The sequence below is a fragment of the Tursiops truncatus genome, chromosome 12 (assembly GCF_011762595.2).
Source record: "Tursiops truncatus isolate mTurTru1 chromosome 12, mTurTru1.mat.Y, whole genome shotgun sequence".
In the NCBI taxonomy this organism is placed as follows: domain Eukaryota; kingdom Metazoa; phylum Chordata; class Mammalia; order Artiodactyla; family Delphinidae; genus Tursiops; species Tursiops truncatus.
Genome location: NC_047045.1, coordinates 75705484 through 75724577, shown reverse-complemented (window position 1 = coordinate 75724577; position 19094 = coordinate 75705484). Strand labels below are relative to the sequence as shown.

The following is a 19094-nucleotide window of genomic DNA, read 5'->3' as shown; positions in this document are numbered from 1 at the left end:
TGTTGAGCATAGACTGAACTTTTGCCAATAGATTATGTTTCTTTCTGTAATCAGGGATGAGTTAAATCAGAATTTGCAACCAATAAATTATAATATTGAAACCTATAATCCCCACCTACCACCTCCTTACTCAGTGAGGGTAGAGTAGGAAAGGAGGGAGAGAGAAGAGCTAGGTAGAGGAATAAGAGATAAGAATGGAGAATTTTTTAAAAGATTATTCAAGCATAGTAAGAACTTGGACTTTATCCTAAAGTCACTGAGAAGTCCTTAATAGATGTTCAACAAGGAAATAATTTTTCATGATACCTTTAGATATCACAGATATCATAATGATCAGTTCCTAGGATTATTGTGTCCAAAGAGAGACCGAAGACTGATTTCTAGCTCACGAAGCAGAGTTTACATTTGTTATCTGAATGTTAATGATTTTTCAGGCAGCATCCCATTTAGAAGAATACAATGAAATGCTGGAGACAATTCTGAAGTGGATTGAGAAAGCTAAAGTCTCAGTACATGGAAAGATTGCATGGAATTCTGCAAGCCAGCTTCGGGAACAATACATTTCACATCAGGTAACTTTGGGAAAATAGTTTTCAAAGAGTAACTAAGAGAGTGCTTTGATTTAACTGGCTAGGCTGACAGAAAATTTAGAGGACCATGATGTAAAATTATTTCAGGTGCCAGGAAAAAAGAAAGGTAAGGTAGCCCTAACAACTTGTCCAGGGGATTGGAAGAAAGTAGCTACCCATGAGATTTCATAAGACCATATATATAAATAAATTTCCTCCTCTGTCTCCCCTAGACTTTCCATTTCCCAAGACCAAAAATAATCATCCAGATAGGACTCTTTTTTTTGCAGCTTCTTTGAAATAATTGTATGCAGGAATATGGTGGGAAATTCTTCCCCAGGAAGAGCTGTAGGGACAGGTGGAAAGATTATAGCCTCCAGACTCAGACTGACGGGGTAACCAAGTTCTGACATTTAGAGCTGTGTAATTTGGAGGAAACTACTTTGCCTCTCAGAATTCAATCTTATCAGTAAGATGGAGATGTAAATGATATTCAGACTGCAGAGTTATCATGAAGATCAAATGGTTTAACATATGTGCCGTCATCAAGCACAGTCCCTGGCACATGGGTCCTCAGTCAGAGCCTCAATCTCATGCCTCTTCCTTCCAGCCCTTCTGCCTGGTCACAGTGGGCTGACCTCCCGCAGGAAGTAGGGGTCAGCTGGGAATGAGTCCACACCACATGGGGGCCGCATTACTTCATTTCCTCTGAAGTTTTCTCTCGACTATATCATCCAGGAAATTATTTCATCCCTTTATAATTTAGGCTTGAATTAGATACAGATATCTAATAGCCAGTTATCTTGCAGTCAAATACAAAATGGTCTTTATTTAAGTTACATGAGTATCCTCAAGTATTTTAGATTTTCTCTCTTTTATTCTGATTTATGTATATTCATGTCTTTTAAATGCATCCCCTTTTCCAATTCCAGTTGACAGGGTTCTAGACCAAAGCCTCATTTTCTCCTTCTTGGAATGCTTTAACAGGTTCCTAATTGGTTTCCCTGTATTTATCTTTCTTCTCTAATCAATCCTGCACACTCCTCCCAAGAAATCTTTCTTAAACAACTACAGAGTTGTTCTGCCTGACGTTATGCATTATACATTAACAGACAAGAATTAAGTTACAATTGGTTGTAAACAGTGAAAAAATATTCATTAGAAATCTAGAAATGCAAATTTAAAAGAGAGAGAGCAATTTATTTATCAAGTTAACAGTATTTTTTAAAGTTCATATTTAAAGAAGTGGGAGCTATCAAACACTGCTGGTAACTGCTGGTAACTTGGTTAAATCTCTTTGAAAAACAATAGGAAATGTATCACGATCAAAAGAACATTACTACTCTGTAATCTGAAATGTAGGAAATATTTTATATGAGTATTAATGACTGTACTGGAATTTTAAAGAAAACTTAAATGTCAGAGTTTCTGAGTAAATTTTTGGATTTCATAAACTATAAGGTAATCTTTAAAATGACCAAGAAGGTAGTTTTTTGTTTTGTTTTTGTTTTTGTTTTTTTTTTAAATAGCTCCAGCTCTCATTCATTTATGTATTCAATAATCATTTATAGAGTGCTTTCCAAAGCTAGGAATTTTGTTAGGCATTTGAAACACAAAGGATATTCCCTGCCTCTGCCCCCGGGAGTTGATAATTAAAGGGAGAAAGGAGATAGAAAGACAGATCTAGACAATTACAATGCAGTGTGATAAGTGCAGGGATTGAGAGCCCAGGATGCTGAAGGAACTCATGGGAGGGTACCCAACCCAGACAGCCCAGGATTTGAGAAGATTAAGGAAGGAAAAGGTGATTCTGAGCTGAATCCTGAAAGACACGCAGCCTACTTGTCGTGGAGTTTTAGGCAAAACCGCATGTTGAAATCCCGGCAGTAGGAGTGAGGGGTGCTCTAGCTGGTGCGCTGGCGAGGAGGTCTGCAGAGAGCTGGAAAGAGGGAGAAGACAAAGACAGATCATGGAAGCCTGTTAAGAACTTGGCCTCTTTCTCCTGAAGTCACTCTAAGCCTTGGACAGATGTTCTGCAGGCAAGTGACAAGCTCAGACTTACAGTTTAAGAAAGATGACTTAGAAGCCTGTGGAAAACAGATGGATGAAGGTGTGACAACTAGAAGGTGGTTTCAGTATTCCAGTAGACAATGACAAGGCCTCTCTTTGGAGGCTGAGAGAGGACAAAAATCAAGGGGTATTACCCAGCAAGAACTCTGGACTTGGAGGCTGTTGGGTATGGCTGAAAGAGAGGGAGGATCCAAGCATGGTTCCCAGGTGTTGTTTTTTTTTTTTTGTGGTACGCGGGCCTCTCATTGTTGTGACCTCTCCCCTTGCGGAGCACAGGCTCCAGACGCGCAGGCTCAGTGGCCATGGCTCACGGGCCCAGCCGCTCCGCGGCATGTGGGATCCTCCCGGACCAGGGCACAAACCCGCGTCCCCTGCATCGGCAGGAGGACTCTCAACCACTGCGCCACCAGGGAAGCCCCCCAGGTGTTTTTGACTTGGGCAGTTCAGTGGGTTGAGTGCGTTGAGGGACACAGGAGGACAGATGTCAGGTATTGGTGGTGACCTCACACAGACATTCAGGAGGAAACTCAGCCTGTCACACACCGTTCTGGGGAGTTCTCCCGGGCCTGACTTTATCCAAAAACAACACAGCGAGAGAAAATGCATGTGTTCTAATATCAGGTGAAAAAGATGGAAAATTGTAGGTATGTTATGATCTCAATTACTAAAATTATACCCAAACTGAACAGCAGTTATTGCTTAAAGTTATCTCTGGGATATGGGATTATGGACTATTCTATCTTCTTTATTTTTCAGTATTTTCTAAGCTTTATAATATATATAATATATAATATGTTATATAATATATAATATGTTATATAATATATGTATTTGACATTTATTGTGAGAAAAAAGATGTACTTTATTTTTTAAAATAAGAATCTATTGCCTAAGAGGAATGTCCCATCTCTCATTTCGCCTCTTTACACATCACACACCCCAGGAACTGCACATTTTGTGCTCACTCGCCTATGTGCCTTTGCTTATTATTCTGTCCCCTCAGCATAAAATGTCTTTCCTTTCCCTCCCCATCTGTCAATACAAACCTTCTTCTGACTCAGCTCAAATGTGACTCTCCCAGGAAGCCTTCTCTCAACCCTCCTGCAAGCAGTAGCACATCTCACTTCTGGCATCCTTAACCCTTTCTTCTTTCACTCTGCTTATAAAATGCATATTACATGCTTCTTATTCTGTTGATGTTGTTATTCATCCCCAGAGATGATACTATCTTGAATGACAAGGGCTTTGTTTTATGCCAAGTTGTTTCTACCCCTTTGTCTCACTTAAAGCAAGTGTTTGTGATGCTCTTGTCTTATTTTCATTTCTTAGATCCATATATGCTTAGGTCTTAGATACAGAATATGAGACCTGAAAAGCATCGCTTTAGTTTGAATATGAGAGAAGGGGGGCCAGTGACCTGATGAAGATACCCAATGCGTCAGAGCATCACCACTGTTGGCAGTACTCACGTCCTGACCCTCACCAGGGAGCCGCTTGGGGTGGCAGTTGCGGCAGTAGCCTTATGGTCCAACACAGGTGGCCTCAACAAATGGTTTACAGCTCCTGAAATTTGATTTCTTTTTGAAAAGGGGGTAACAGGAAGTGAGGAGCAGGCACAGGGCTGTGAAGGTTAAACACAGTAAGACACACGACCTACACAATGTGCATGGAAAATGTGAATTACGTCTCCTTACTCCCTCCCCAGTCTGATGGTCTTTAAACCACACCGTATTGATTACCCATACCTCTCTGCCTACCTGTCAATGTCATGAACATTGATAATTCACTCTAGACCATGCTAGAAGAATCTGAAGAGATTTACAACAATCTGGAAGTGATGACTGAGAAATTACAGTACCTCAATAGCGTATACCACACGGAAAAAATGTCTCAGCAAGTAGCAGACCTGGGACGGGAGACTGAGGGGCTGCGGCAGATGATCAGAATTCATTTGCAGAATCTCCACGATGCTGCCAAGGTAAAACATAAAATGTTTTCTTAAAAAAAAAAGTAATTTAAATGGAAAAGTCTATCATTAAAAAAACAATCGTGGTTGTATATCAAACGTAGAGTGCTTACCTCTGATGAGCCTTCTTGACTGTGATGGTTATGGTCGTGTGTCTGACTCACAGTGACGCCAAACAACACCTAAACATCGGAGTTTGGAGCAGAGAAAGATTTGGGCCATGCAAGGAGACGGGTGGCTCATGCCCCACAAAACCCCAAACCCTTTGCAGGGTTTCAGCAAAGCATTTTTAAAGTCCGGGAGAGGGAGAGGGGCTTCACAGCATATGTGATCAGCCTGTGCACAGTTCTCTGACTGGTTGAGGTAACAGGGAGATGTCACAGGGCTTAACAGTATCAGTCCTTAAGCTCCAGGAGGCCTGGGGCTGTGAGCTCATGGTCATCAAGTAATTAACATCTTCCATCTGGTGGGGGCTTTTCAGCTCCGTTAAACAGCTCAGGAAATGTGCATAAGATACTGTTATCTGGGTACTTCAGAGAGGAGCTCAAGCAGAGGGTATTATTGGGGAGGGGGTTTGCCCCAGAAGGCCTTATAGGGTCCTGCCTGGTTACATGATGCTATTCTCCACCTATGACTTTGGACTTCAAGTGCTTATACATCGACATTAACATCGCTCTTACTCTGCAGGATATGAAAAAATTTGAAACAGAGCTCAGAAACTTACAAGTTGCTTTGGAGCAAGCCCAGACAGCACTGACTTCTCCAGAAGTTGGACGTCTTAGTCTCAAGGAGCAACTCTCTCACCGACAGGCAAGCAAAAATAATTCAGGGGAAATGGGTAGGGAGCTATATTTTTGAAAAAGAAAGGATAGTTAGGAAAAGTAATTTCTAAACTCTGTTTTAGTCTGAGCACTGTATGCATGATTTAAAAGAATACCTGGGAAAATTTTTATAACTTGGGACAGAGCTGTAATTTAGTAAATGTCTCTTGCTTATGAAATAAACCATTAAAACATAAAATATTTCAGAATATACATTTTAAATGGAAAATGTATATTTTATGTATACATCTATTTTATGTAAATAAATAAATTATCCAATTTGTATAAGGTATAAAATTTTAAAATTTTAAAACATAAAATGTGAACTGGCACTTTCAGCGTTTGCTCTCTGAGATGGAGTCACTCAAGCCAAAAGTCCACGCGGTGCAGAGGAGCCAGAGCGCGCTCCGGATCCCCGAGGACGTTGTCACCAGCTTGCCGCTGTGCCACGCAGCTCTGCGCCTGCAGGAGGGGGCCAGCCGGCTCCAGCACACAGCCATCCAGCAGTGCAACATCATGCAGGCACGTGCAGCGGGGCCAGCCGGCGTCTGCAGGCGGTCCCCACGCCACCCACAGAGCAGCACCAGATGAGTCATGGGCTGCTTTTCTTAGCATTTGCGTGGGCTCAACCATCGAAACACATCCAGAGTGTTAACTCAGACAGCTTGTTGTGGTTATATAAAATAAGGACATGAGATGCTATCATTTGGATCATCCACAAAAGCCTGGGGAAAGCTCTATTAAAAATATCCTTTGGTGAAAGCTATCTTTCAGCAATTATTTTTTTTATAAAGAACAACTTAATGAAGGTTAATTTTTGTATTCAATCAGATTTTTATCTCATTATTCATCTGAAAATCATCTAGAACTTTGTAATAAGACTTTACTGCTAGGGTATATTACAGAATTTTTTTTTCTTTTTTTATATTTCAGCTTATTGATACATTTTATTGCCTGAGAAGGACATCCAACTATAACTCTTAGTCTTTTCCCCTAATAAGAGAACAATTATTTACTGGGAAGAAATGACACTATTTATCTCTTATCTACTTTCAACTAATATTTCACCTACTTTATCCAAAAATTGTATACATGTTCTCTCATTAAACCACTAATGGTCTATTTGGTCAACTCTACTTACATTATCTTGTAATTTTTTAGACAGTAAAGTTCTGAGGGTAGAAGTCATGCTTCATTCTTTTTTTTTTTTTTTTTTTGTGGTACGCGGGCCTCTCACTGCTGTGGCCTCTCCCGTTGCGGAGCACAGGCTCCGGATGCGCAGGCTTAGCAGCCATGGCTCATGGGCCCAGCCGCTCTGCGGCATGTGGGATCTTCCCGGACCGGGGCACGAACCCGTGTCCCCTGCATCGGCAGGCAGACTCTCAACCACTGCGCCACCAGGGAAGCCCCCCATGCTTCATTCATTTTTATATCCCCTATTCCAGCACTTAGCTGAGTGCCTTACATATATATTTAGTATTTCTTTGATGGAAAAATGAAGTAATCATGTTTTTCGTACTGCTTTCTACCATGTTCTAGACCATGACATTGCTGTCTTTAGGACAATACGGAGGAGAAAGAGGATCTAGCCACTTAACTATTTTCAGACCATCAATAATCTTGCCAAAATGTTTCAGAGAGAAGGCTCTGAAATATCATCTAGGAATTTTCCCCATCATTTCTTTGTTCCCTTGACACATGGGTAAATAGGAGTTAGCACCAGAGTTTGACACATAGCAGCACAGAAGCACTTACACAGTTATTGACATAGACAGATAATTGTCTTTTTTTTTTTTTTCTTTCAAAGGAGGCTGTGGTGCAATATGAACAATACGAGCAAGAAATGCAGCACCTCCAGGAGCTCATAGAAGGAGCTCACAGAGAGATTGAGGATAAGCCTGTGGCCACCAGCGACATCCAGGAGCTGCAAGCCCAGATTTCCCGGCACGAGGTATGACGAGCCGAGTTCAAGGGCAGGACACTGGCTTGGTGAGGATATGTGATTGGTTTCCAGCGGACGAAAGAGAAAGGTCTTCCCTGTCCAGGGCATAATGTGTTGGGTTCTTGGAGAGCCTCTTTGACTCTCTTTACATTTTGAGGGCTATTTCTGCTGATACTTTCCAAGACCCAGTAGCATGAGTCTTCCCCTTGATTCCAAAACCTCTTGACCCGGCATTCATGACGTATCTCCAGCACGACCCACCGACTGCCTCCTGCAGAATTCTCACAGTTCATACACCAAAACACACTGTACTCCCTGTCTTTACAAACTGCAAGGAACAGCAGTGCTCAAAGCCTTGATGCTTTGATGGTCCTCTTTTAAAAGAAGAGGTATTTCTTGTTAAAAAGAAAATCATTTGCTCTTTCACATATAGGTCACTTCACCTGCTTTTACCAGAATCAGAGAATGCCTCATGTTGTTTGTTTTGTGGGTTTCCAGATTATGCCTGTTAGCATCTTCCCCATTTTCAAATGCACCTCCTTCTTTGTACCTTTGGAATCATTATGACCTTAGGACTTGGACACCCCTTGTGCAGACCTGGTCTCAGAGATCATACAAGGAGCTTGAGTGTTCCAGCTCCTTGACAGTTAGCAGTGAATTTCCTCTCCTGACCCGTCAAACCCTATATAGATCACATTTACTCTTTCCTTGGGGGCTGGCTCCCAGCATCATGAATTTTGGAAGGTGACTGGGGGGTGGGGTGGGGTGTGTCTTATTTCTCTGTGCCAAGGACAGACTTTCAGTGTTTCCTTCCGTCTGCTCTATTTTAACTTCGTTGTCATAAGAACAACAGTTTTTCCAAACCAAATAGCATAGTAAGATTCCCAAAAGATTCAACGGTCGCTTTTTTTTTTAATTTTTATTTTATATTGGAGCATAGTTGATTAACAATGTTGTGTTAGTGTCAGGTGTAAGGTTGGGAAACCTTACTTCCCCCCTTTCCAAATGCAGTTCTCTAGTTTCTTGTCACAGCCAGTGAGTGCCTCCAACACTTAACATTTGCATATGCTTTACAAGTAATGTAAATAAATACCCCACCTACATTTACTTCTACACCGTAGATAATCATCTGTGTTAACTATTCATTTCTCTTCTGCCACTAAAGCAGTTAAATGAAAAGATGTTTCGCAACTATTTGAAACACTGTTTATATGTCATACATTAGACTGAATAATACAAATTTATTTTGAAACTACTTTTAATCCCATTTTGTAAGACCCAGAATTTTGTTGTAACAACTTTTCAGTCACAGCACAGAAAATATGTTTTTAAAAATCTATCTGGAATAACAATAATTATCATTGCTGCTGTGGTTGCTTTTTTGTTTGTTTTATGTTTTTTAAAACAATTCACAAAGTTTTTAGAGTATCTTTTACAACAACCCTGTGAGGTAAGAATTTTTTTGTGTGTATCATCTCCATGTTACCGATGAGAAAACAAAAACGGATTTTTTAGAATGATCTCCAGATCTTCCAGATCTAGTAACTGATAGAAACCAGATTCTAATCTACTACCTTTGGGGACTTCCCTGGCGGTTCAGTGGTTAAGACTCCGAGGTTCCACTGCAGGGGGCATGGGTTCGATCCCTGGACAGGGAACTAAGATCACACATAAAAGAAAAGAATGATGGTCCAGGAGAATAAACGACTTGCCCAAGATCGTTACAGAGCCGGCTCTCAGCAGACTCAGCCATAGACTGTCCTCTGGCTGCTGTCCAGTGATCTGCTCATTTCGTCACATTTTCTCCTCCCATTTCTAAACATTAGTGTAGATGTGTTAGTTTCGTCATGTGATTTAGATTCCATTTTCTTTTTTGTTCTTTTTTTTTTTTTTTTTGCGGTACGCGGGCCTCTCACTGTTGTGGAGCACAGGCTCCGGACGCGCAGGCTCAGCGGCCATGGCTCACGGGCCCAGCCGCTCTGCGGCACGTGGGATCTTCCCGGACTGGGGCACGAACCCGTATCCCCTGCATCGGCAGGCGGACTCTCAACCACTGCGCCACCAGGGAAGCCCTCCATTTTCATATTTAAAATGAAGTAGTCCTGTGTGAGGCTCATTGTATGTGTAAAACAAACACAGGAAGGAAAGTGCTGCATGGGGAAAGCCTGATTCATAACATAGAATTTTGGAAGAATGTTTTTTCCTGTATTTTCTGTCTGCTTTTAATGGAATTTAATCTTGAGGTGAGGCTAGTTTCCATATGGATAACTTAAACTCATTGTTCATTTCTAAGGAATTTGCATTTTTTTCTTGTAATTTTTCAAATGTTGCATTTAATTTGAAAAAGCCTTATCCTGTCGCTTTTAAATGATAGGAGGGAATACTCAGAGCTCTTCGCTTTCCACATAACGCAGAAGGCCTGCTCCTGTACCTGAAATTCCCACCTGTACACTCATCCTTTGTAATCATTTTCAGAAATACTCAGTAAAAACTAAAAATACGTATGCTTCCTGAGACTGGGGAACACATTAACCCCCTTAGTGCTCCATTTTGATTTAGCAAATTTGACCACTAAGCCACAAAGTTCATGGGATATAGGCAGGTTTATTCTTACAGAAGAAAGTTATCGAGAGATGTTTCTCCAAGGGAATCACATGACCTAACCATGAAATGCAGATTCTCATAAGCCTAGTAAATCGAAAACTTTTGAAGCCTAGACCAGTATTGCATTTCTAACAAACAACTCAGATGAGTTTTTTTTTTTTTAATATTGCTACTAGTGTTTTATTTATTTTTAAATTTTTTGGCTATGCCGAGCAACATGTTGGATCTTAGTTCCCCGACCAGGGATTGAACCTGCGTCCCCTGCATTGGAAGCACGAAGTCTTAACCACTGGACTGCCAGGGAAGTCCCCTAGATGAGTTTTATATACAATAACTTGAGAACATCGATTTAGGAAATGGGCGTTTGCTGTCAGCGTGCTGGGCAGGGTACTGCAGTAGGGGCCGTGACCATCCACGTAGGCACAAAGGATGGGAGGCCTAAGACTAACTCCACTTCACACAGAGGCTTCAGATCTACCAGATAGGGCAAGCCATGGTAAGGAGGCTTAGTGATTTGTCCTATGAAAACATAGAATTCAAGGAGTCCGGTGCGCTGGTAGATGACTTCCATGTGTACACGTTTACCAATTATTATAGAGTACTCATGTGTTAGGCACTAGACCAGATGTGGTAAATAGCTATTTAATCACTATTATAATAATCCTATTAGGTTTAACTAACTAAGTATCTGTAACAGTGAAAAGTAAAGAACTGATGATTTCTACTTTTTTTTTTTTTTTTGTGGTACGCGGGCCTCTCACTGTTGTGGCCTCTCCCATTGCGGAGCACAGGCTCTGGACGCGCAGGCCCAGCAGACATGGCTCACGGGCCCAGCCAGTCCACGGCATGTGGGATCTTCCTGGACTGGGGCACGACCCCGTGTCCCCTGCATCGGCAGGCGGACTCTCAACCACTGCACCACCAGGGAAACCCATGATTTCTACTTTTTAAATCCTTGCTTAAAAAATTCCTGTACTTCTGTACTAGAAAGAAGACAGGATGCTGTCTGAGTTCTGCTGGACTGCTTTCCCTTCCACCCACCCAGTCAGCTTTGGTTGGGAGGGGAGAAACAAAATGACAACAATAGCAAAATGGTATGTGTGTACATATACACATACACATGTACATATACATGCATGTATCATTTTGCTCTTGTCATTTTGTTTGTTTCTGAACTTCAGGTTCAAAGCTCTAGTTTGAGTGTGTATACACACATTATCATTTTAAAGACTTACAAAGGGCTTCCCTGGTGGTGCAGTGGTTGGGGGTCCGCCTGCCGATGCAGGGGACACAGGTTCGTACCCCGGTCCGGGAAGATCCCACATGCCGTGGAGCGGCTGGGCCCGTGAGCCATGGCCGCTGAGCCTGCGCGTCCGGAGCCTGTGCTCCACAACGGGAGAGGCCACAACAGTGAGAGGCCCGCGTACCACACACACACAAAAAAACTCACAAAACGTGTTCTGTACAAACGCTAAATGACAGCTTTTCAGGTGAAGGAGCCAAATAAAAGGAATAGAAAAAAATAGTGGTTTTGTACTTTTAAGGTTAATGTTTTACAGGAATGTAATAAAAAAGAATGAATGTTTAAATCTTCATTTTTTAACTTATGTATGCATCTTTTAAGCAAGAAAGTATAAATTTAACATTTTAGAGTTACCATTTTAGATTATTCTTTTAGGATTTTAATATATTAGATTTTTTAAGAGCTATGTGCTGTTGAGAATATATTGTCAATTAGCTCTTTGTAAAAGTTTTAAAACTTCTATCTCTCAAAACAGTTTTTTTCAACAAGAAAAAAAATTAAAAGCCATTAAAATTGAACCAAACTTCAAGTTCAAAGCCCTAGTTTGAGGCATCAGAAACATTGGAGGCATGATGGCATACATGAGGGAAAATTTCATGAATGTACAAAATTTTATTTGGGGTGTAATCTGCATAAAAAAATAAGGGTTTCCTAAGTGATATTCACCTTATCTGCAAAAAAGCAACTCCCCGGGTCACAGGAATTAGGAGCAGTTTACTTTGTGATGCGTCTGTCACAAATGACTGCTCTGTTTGACATATTCCGGAGGGTAAGAGCTGAGCATTGCGTTTTTGGCAGTGTTAGTCATCACATGACCTAATTTGCCTGGCATGAACCATCTGGCAGTTTTAGATTCCTTAGGCATTTTCAAGAAAGTTGCCAGGGCTTAACTTCCCATAAATTCCGATGCGGCCCGGAGCGCCTTTCGGGATTAGAATCCCCCGGCCGCCTGGCGTTGTCTCTGCCGCCGCGCGCGCCGCAGCACCCCTTCCGGCCCCGCCGCGCTGTGGTCTGGCTCGGGGAGCGCGGCAGGCAGGCTCCGCGCTCGCACCGTCCACATCCTGCCTCCCCGCCGCTCCGTCTGGCGCAGCCCTGAGATTTCATTGGCCAGCCCCGGAGGAAGATGAACGCTACTAGTTCTGTTTCCTTCGGATGCTGCTGTGACACCCGGGGCGCGGGGGGGCGGGAATGTTTCCTCAGGAGCTGGCTCAGAAAATCAAGGGCTACCAGGAGCAGATCGCTTCTTTGAACTCCAAGTGCAAGATGCTGACCGTGAAAGCCAAGCACGCCACCATGCTGCTGACGGTGACCGACGTGGAGCGGCTGGCGGAGGGGATGGAGAACCTGGACGGGGAGCTCCTCCCCGCGACCTCGGCCCACCCCTCTGTGGTCATGGTAAGTAAGGGTCAAGGCCAGTTTGCTGGGTGCCAGCTCGCTCTCTTCTGACTGTCTCCTGCCTAGTGGCTTTGGGCTCTTCTCCGTGGCTTGGTTTAGGGATCAGTGCCCGGTCTTGCAGATTAGAACTCAGGAACGTCCCCTTAACTCTCTGACTACCTTTGGGCCAAGGCCAATCTTTGACGCTGTAAACAGTGACAGTTGAAATGAAGCTATTTGTTTGAGACTCCTGAATTACTTAATGTGCTGAAAGTTGGCCCTGCATTTGTTTATAATTTAGCAGTAATACTCAGAAGCTCTGAGCTTCAGAACAATTCCTTTGCACAGTTTTCTAGTTTTCTGGGGGATGGGAGAAGCATGCTACATATATGTTTTGTGTGTTTTTCCAGCTGAAGCACTGGCTGACTAGGTATGTTTGAGTATTCTGTTGTGTAAATGTTTAATAAATTATGGAAGGAAAGCTATTATTAGACAAATAAGAAACTAGAAAATCCAAAGTTTACCTTTGGATTAAAATAAGTTCCATTAATTTCTCTCTGCAACATTATTTCCTCATAACTTTGCATCTAAACTGCGTTAATTAGTTTGATAACTCAGTGTTTTTCAGTGCTGTATATTTTCCACATATAATGTGCTGTGCTTTGGGTAGTGTATAACCATACCTGGACTCTTTTGGCAGTATATTACTCTGGGTGCATTTATCTTGCTAGAATATTTGGAATTTGAAATATCCACAAAAGACCAAGCTTTATTTCATAGACCCTTCCCTCGTTTGTATGATTCATGATTTTAATTTATAAAGATACAATCAATCAAGAAAAGGAAAATAAATTAAAGAGATAATTCATCAACAAGAACACTCTATAATGTGACGTGCATCCCTTATCCCTGTTTATATTACAAATGGCCCCTAGGAGCATATTCACGTGAGGACAAAATTTTCAGATGGTAACACAGAATTTGTATGTAAATTTGGGTCTCAGTAATTCTAACTTTTGTTGTATAGTTATCTCTGTTTTGGCCTGTGCGTGCCTGACCAGGTCTTTTGTTAACATAGCTAACCAATTTTCATGTCCTTTGGGCAACATTTTATGTGACAGATGACTGCAGGTCGCTGTCACACTTTGCTGTCACCGGTCACTGAGGAGTCTGGGGAGGAGGGAACCAACAGTGAGATTTCCTCTCCACCTGCCTGTCGCTCCCCTTCACCTGTGGCTAATACAGATGCTTCCATTAACCAGGTACCGCCCACTTGGCATTCCTCCAGCTAAAATCTCTGAACGGATGCAGGGCTCCATTCTCTGTTCTTATGAGATTATGGGTCTGAATCGTAGACTTTGAGAAACACACCGTTAGGTGTGAGAGTTGCACAAACTGTGATTGTCATGTGAGACCAATACTGGCTTAACCCACCATCTCCTCTCCCAGGCTACTGAAATGAGATGAGCAAAAATTAGGTCACAGAAATGATAGCTGGAGAAGGGCCTGTTTTAAGGCATTGTGGCTTTAGTTTCTGACAGCTGTCTGTAATGGAGTACTGCATCCTAACAGAAAATGAAATGTTCGTGTCACTGTTGTAAAATAACATGATTCTATTGCTGTTTTAACATTTTCACTGAACATAGTTTTGACTTACCAGCTCAGATTTTGAAGATGGAAAATTTATGTTCACTGTATCAGACTTTTTCTTTATTTGCTAATTGCCAACAAAATTAAAGGCTGTCAGTGTATATTTTTGAGTGCCTAAGTAGATTTGCATTTTGAGTTTTCTTACTTATCTTTCAATAATCTTAAATTTTATTTTTTATAAAATGGGGACCATAGCTCGCTGTTATGAGGTGTCTTTTTTGTGTACACTATATTAAATATAGATTATACTAAATTAAATATGTCAAAAATTTTCACGAAAAATATTGGATAGAGTTCAAAAAGATGCTTTTACAATAACCAAAATTGTTTTAATGCGTGTTGAATAATACTTTCTTTTTTTTCCTTTAGCCAAAAAACTAAAAAAATATTTTAATTACCTTATCATGAAATTACTAGTGTTCAAAGTAGTTAAAATTTATTATCAAGAGAGAAGCATTGAACATTGCAAGTGTTCTATAAGCTGTATTACAAATCAATCATATTATTTTTATTTTAAAGCAAAAGCATTCAAAATAGGATTTCTGTGATAAAAAGAACCTACCTCCCCCCAAAAGGGGAAAATGAAACAAAGACACCTTTAGATAAGACAGTCCTCTTGGAGGGAATTCCCTGGTCAGGCAACTAAGATCCTGCAAGCTGTGTGGCACGGCCAAAAAAACAAACAAACAAACAATTCTCTTGGTAAAAATCTGTGTAGCTTTAGGGAACATATCAATTCATGCATTCATCAGATACATTGTGAGCCCCTGCTGGGCATAACACCTTGTGCTGGGTCCCAGAGGTGTAACACAGGCAGAGACAGCAGTGGCCCTTGCCCTCAAGCACCTTGTAATCTAGAGAAAAAGTGGCCATAAGATGAATAATAACAAAAGTGATGAGAGGAAATTTAAAAAAAAAGTTCACAGTGTTCTGGAGCATTTGGAAAACAGTTCTCCAAATCCTGATTTTAAAATATGAATTACTCTTTCTTTGATGATGTGTTCTTCCCTGCGGTCACAGATTGTCGTTAGAATCATAGAAATATGGCTAGAGTCAGCTTTTTATTGTGTAAGAAAAATGTATCCTATATAATGTGCTTAATGTTCTTAACATTTTCAAATTGAACAATGAACACGGACCTTTGGACTAACACTTGGGAAGAGTATCCCTTTCCTAAAATTATAAGTCTCAGTGCTGCATCTTGTGAAGTGTCTTTCCAGGTACATGTGAAAGTATTCTGTAAATGGTAAAATATGCAAACATTTTTATTATGATGACTTTAACTGTCCAGCTCAATCAGATCCCAAAATTATGAACAAAATTGTGCTTTGTCTTAATCCCGTCTTGACACTCTGCCCATATCAACATCGATTTAAATCACATTATTAACCTAACATACTTACATATGGAACTGCAAATTAGGGGGAAAAAATCTTCATTTAGTTCATGTCAGGCAGCTATACTCTCAGGAAGCTGTTGGAAAGCAAAAATATAATGGTTGGTGTTAGACAAATCGATCCCATCGTTCCAGCCACATGTTATGTTGTCCAGTGATGTAAGACAGGGGAAAATGAACAAATGCTGCAACATGGCCAGTGATGCCTGGATCTACAAAATTTTCTCTTGAAACTGAGAACATTTAGAATTCCCATAAGTTCCAGTTTGCAGACTCAAAACACTGTACAGAATGTGCACAGCTGTTTCAAGGAGCGGCCAAATATAACGGCTTTATAAAGTCGCAGCTGTTAAAATAAGGCTGTGTGCTTGCCGCTTCTGTAAGTAGATCTGCGTTATATAACTAACTGATCCCCTGCAGTTAGTGTGTTCTCTCTCTGACAGTAGTTATTAGCTGAAATGTGATAACAGTTTAGTTTACTTGAGGGTAGAAATAACGAGGCAGCCACAGAACTTGGTGCAGGCTTCTTGATCTTATTGAAAGCCAGCCAAGGCTTGGGCTTCTCCTCGGAAGAGCTGAGGGCAGTAGAAGTTTGAAAAGAGTGGTAGTGTAATGGGTAGAACCCCCGGTTCCGGGTTAAAAAGCTCAGAATGGGCCCCAGCTCTTCCTCTAAGCTGAATGTACCCAGAAAGTCCCTCATTTGTAATGGGAAGCAATGCTACTGAATTCACAAAATGGTGAAAGTTAAATGTGGGGTTAATTTTGAAAGTACATTTTAGACTGGAAAATGCGAATCAAATTGTAGCGGTGGTTTTCCAAATTTAATTCCTTAGGAATCTGATGGATAATAACTCCCGTAACATAGACACATAACCAACAAGAGACATATTTCTAAGGGTGATGCTTCACTATGCCAAATATTGCCCTTATTTAGTAGTTACTTATAGGACTGATTGATTTATTTTATTGACTCTATGTATTCCTCAAATAGGTGCAAATTATTAATCTACAAAAGGTGATATATTTTCAAATTATTTTAGGAAACCAAGGGTTGTCTTTCCTGTCTAATAGACCTGAGACACACACACACACACACACACACACACACACGCCAGAAAACAGATTTTTTTGTGACAAATTTATTTTATTCTTTTGGGGAACCTTTATTTATTATAGAGTATTTAATTTAAATTTTTTACATTAAAGGACGTTTTGCTTTTCCTCGTAGACAGTAATGGTACTACCTTCCATGTATACAAAACAATAGAGTTTACAAAACTGCTTTTACATATACCATTTTTTATGAATGTATATACTTGCCTGTGATTTGCCAAATACTCCATGATACGCTCAGGATCAAAGACACTTCCACAGATTTTAAGGCACTCATAGTCTGTGTGAGAGCAGGCAAATGATGACCATGGAGTGGGACAAGTGCTGTGAAAGTGGGAAGCACAGTGTTAAGGAAGGACACAGAGTACGTACCTAAACAAGGCTGGAGTTCAGTGGGTGAAGGATGTCCCCCTTTTGTTTTAAAGCAGGGGAAGGTAGGTACAGTTGGAGTGCACTAGAGTGATGTGAAGTTTTCTAGGCAGAAGGAAGTACATGTAGGAAGTTTTTCAGTCAGCAGGAAGGAAAATGGCCCATCAAGGCAACTGTAAGTAATATCAGTATGATTGGAGAAACATAGATTTGGAGGAGGAGGTGGGAGGAGAAATGAAACTGAGAAGGTTACAGGAAACACACCCTGATGGACCTTGAATGCCACACAGAGGAGTTTGAACTTTGTCCAGAAGCTAATCCTTAACCACTGAAGGAATTTAACTAGAAGCTCTGCCCGGAAGTGACTTTTAGAACAGGTCATTCTGGATCAGTGTGGACAGGAGACAAATCCAGAGCCCAGGAAGCTAGTGAGGGACAGAAGTTGCACACTCTGATGTCTGGTCCAGACTGGTGATGTAAATGAGAGAAACAGCGCACCTGGACAGCACCTCCCCACATGAACGAGGCAGCCTCTCCTCCGTTAGAATTACTGTAGCTGTTTGGACGCAGAGTCCTGTCTTACCTACCTTCTGGTTTGCAAGAGAAGCCATGAATCGGGATTCTTACGAAAGCTCCCTCTCTGGATGAAGAGAAATTTTACACAATTTAAAACACTGTATAAACCAAGCTAAATGTATGCAGGCTAGAGGCAACCTGCAGGCTGCCAGCTTGCAACCTGAGAATTAGGAAGTTGTTGGTGTAACGTGAGATTGAACCAGTGTTTTGGCAAGGGTATAGACCTTCATCCTTACATAAGCAGGGGTGGTAAGGGAAAGAAGAAATAGAGAATAAATCCCAAGCAAGGTGATGAGAAGTTCCATTCACTGAAAGATGGATAATACTTCCTCATTTTTCCTAAATCCATTTCTCATCCTAGATGTTGGTTTTGTTGTTTTTTTTTTTTTTTTAAAGTATTGAGTTTGAAGAGACTGTGGGATAAACTTGTACAACAGGATATGTGAGTCTGGAGCTTAAAAATACAGCAATATTTAAGAATAAGGACAAAAAACAAACTACAAAAGAGAAAGATTGAATGACTAGAGAGCTGGGAGGAGAACAGAGGTGAAAAGGAAAGTGTTTCCAAAAAGGGATGGTCAGTGGTATTGAATGCTAGTGAGAGACCAAGCAAGAGAAGATCTGAAAAATAATCATTTTATATCATGGGAAACAGCCACTGCTGACTGTGGCCAGAGCATTTTCAGTGGAGTCGCTAGATTCGAAGCCCAGTTGGCTACTTAGAAGTGGACTGAGGGTGAGAAAGTGAACATATTAAGTGTAAACTACCATTTTCAGAAACTGGATTATGAAGCCAAAGGGAGAGGGAAGAAATGATGATTCCGAATGTATTTGTGTATGATGAGCCATCACATATTGATCTGTAGAACTTTCCAATATGTGATATCCTGCAAGAAAAAAACCAGAAAAGAGTGTGTAGGTGTTTTCAGATGGAAAAAATTTGGCTTTATTTACATGTTGAGGAAAAAGACAATGAAGAGGAAGTAGGTATGAATGGACCAAGACCCTTGCAAAAGCGAAGGTGGATGAGGTTGTGGGAGTCGGTAGGAGGGTCCTCTTTAATCAAGAGGTGAGTCTGAATATGGACAGCCTTGAAAATTTGAGAACTTGCAGGAGTATCTTCTCAAGGGCCTTGAGCGTGCGTGTGCATACTGGAAGGAAAAGTTGCATTGAGTCATGGGTGGGGTTTTCCAAGTGGCTGAAGCAGAGGTTCAAGGGGCAAAGGAAACACAGCAGTTGGCAAGAGAAGGGTTTACATAACTTAAACACAGTCAGAAATACACTTGGGGTGAATCCAGTCAGTGATGACAGCCTATCATGTTCAAGGAGTGGAAGTGGGTG

At 41.2% G+C, this 19094-nt stretch overlaps 1 protein-coding gene across 1 annotated transcript in view; it reads left to right on the top strand.

Annotated features, from left to right (window-relative positions):
• Positions 1-19094, top strand: part of SYNE1 (spectrin repeat containing nuclear envelope protein 1) — a 457027-nt gene that overhangs the window by 272014 nt on the left and 165919 nt on the right. Inside the window, exons 84-90 of the mRNA XM_073789748.1 lie at positions 435-572; positions 4432-4617; positions 5293-5415; positions 5766-5948; positions 7234-7377; positions 12476-12670; positions 13771-13911. Of these exons, the coding sequence (XP_073645849.1) occupies positions 435-572; positions 4432-4617; positions 5293-5415; positions 5766-5948; positions 7234-7377; positions 12476-12670; positions 13771-13911 (1110 nt within the window). The remainder of the gene's footprint in view (positions 1-434; positions 573-4431; positions 4618-5292; positions 5416-5765; positions 5949-7233; positions 7378-12475; positions 12671-13770; positions 13912-19094) is intronic.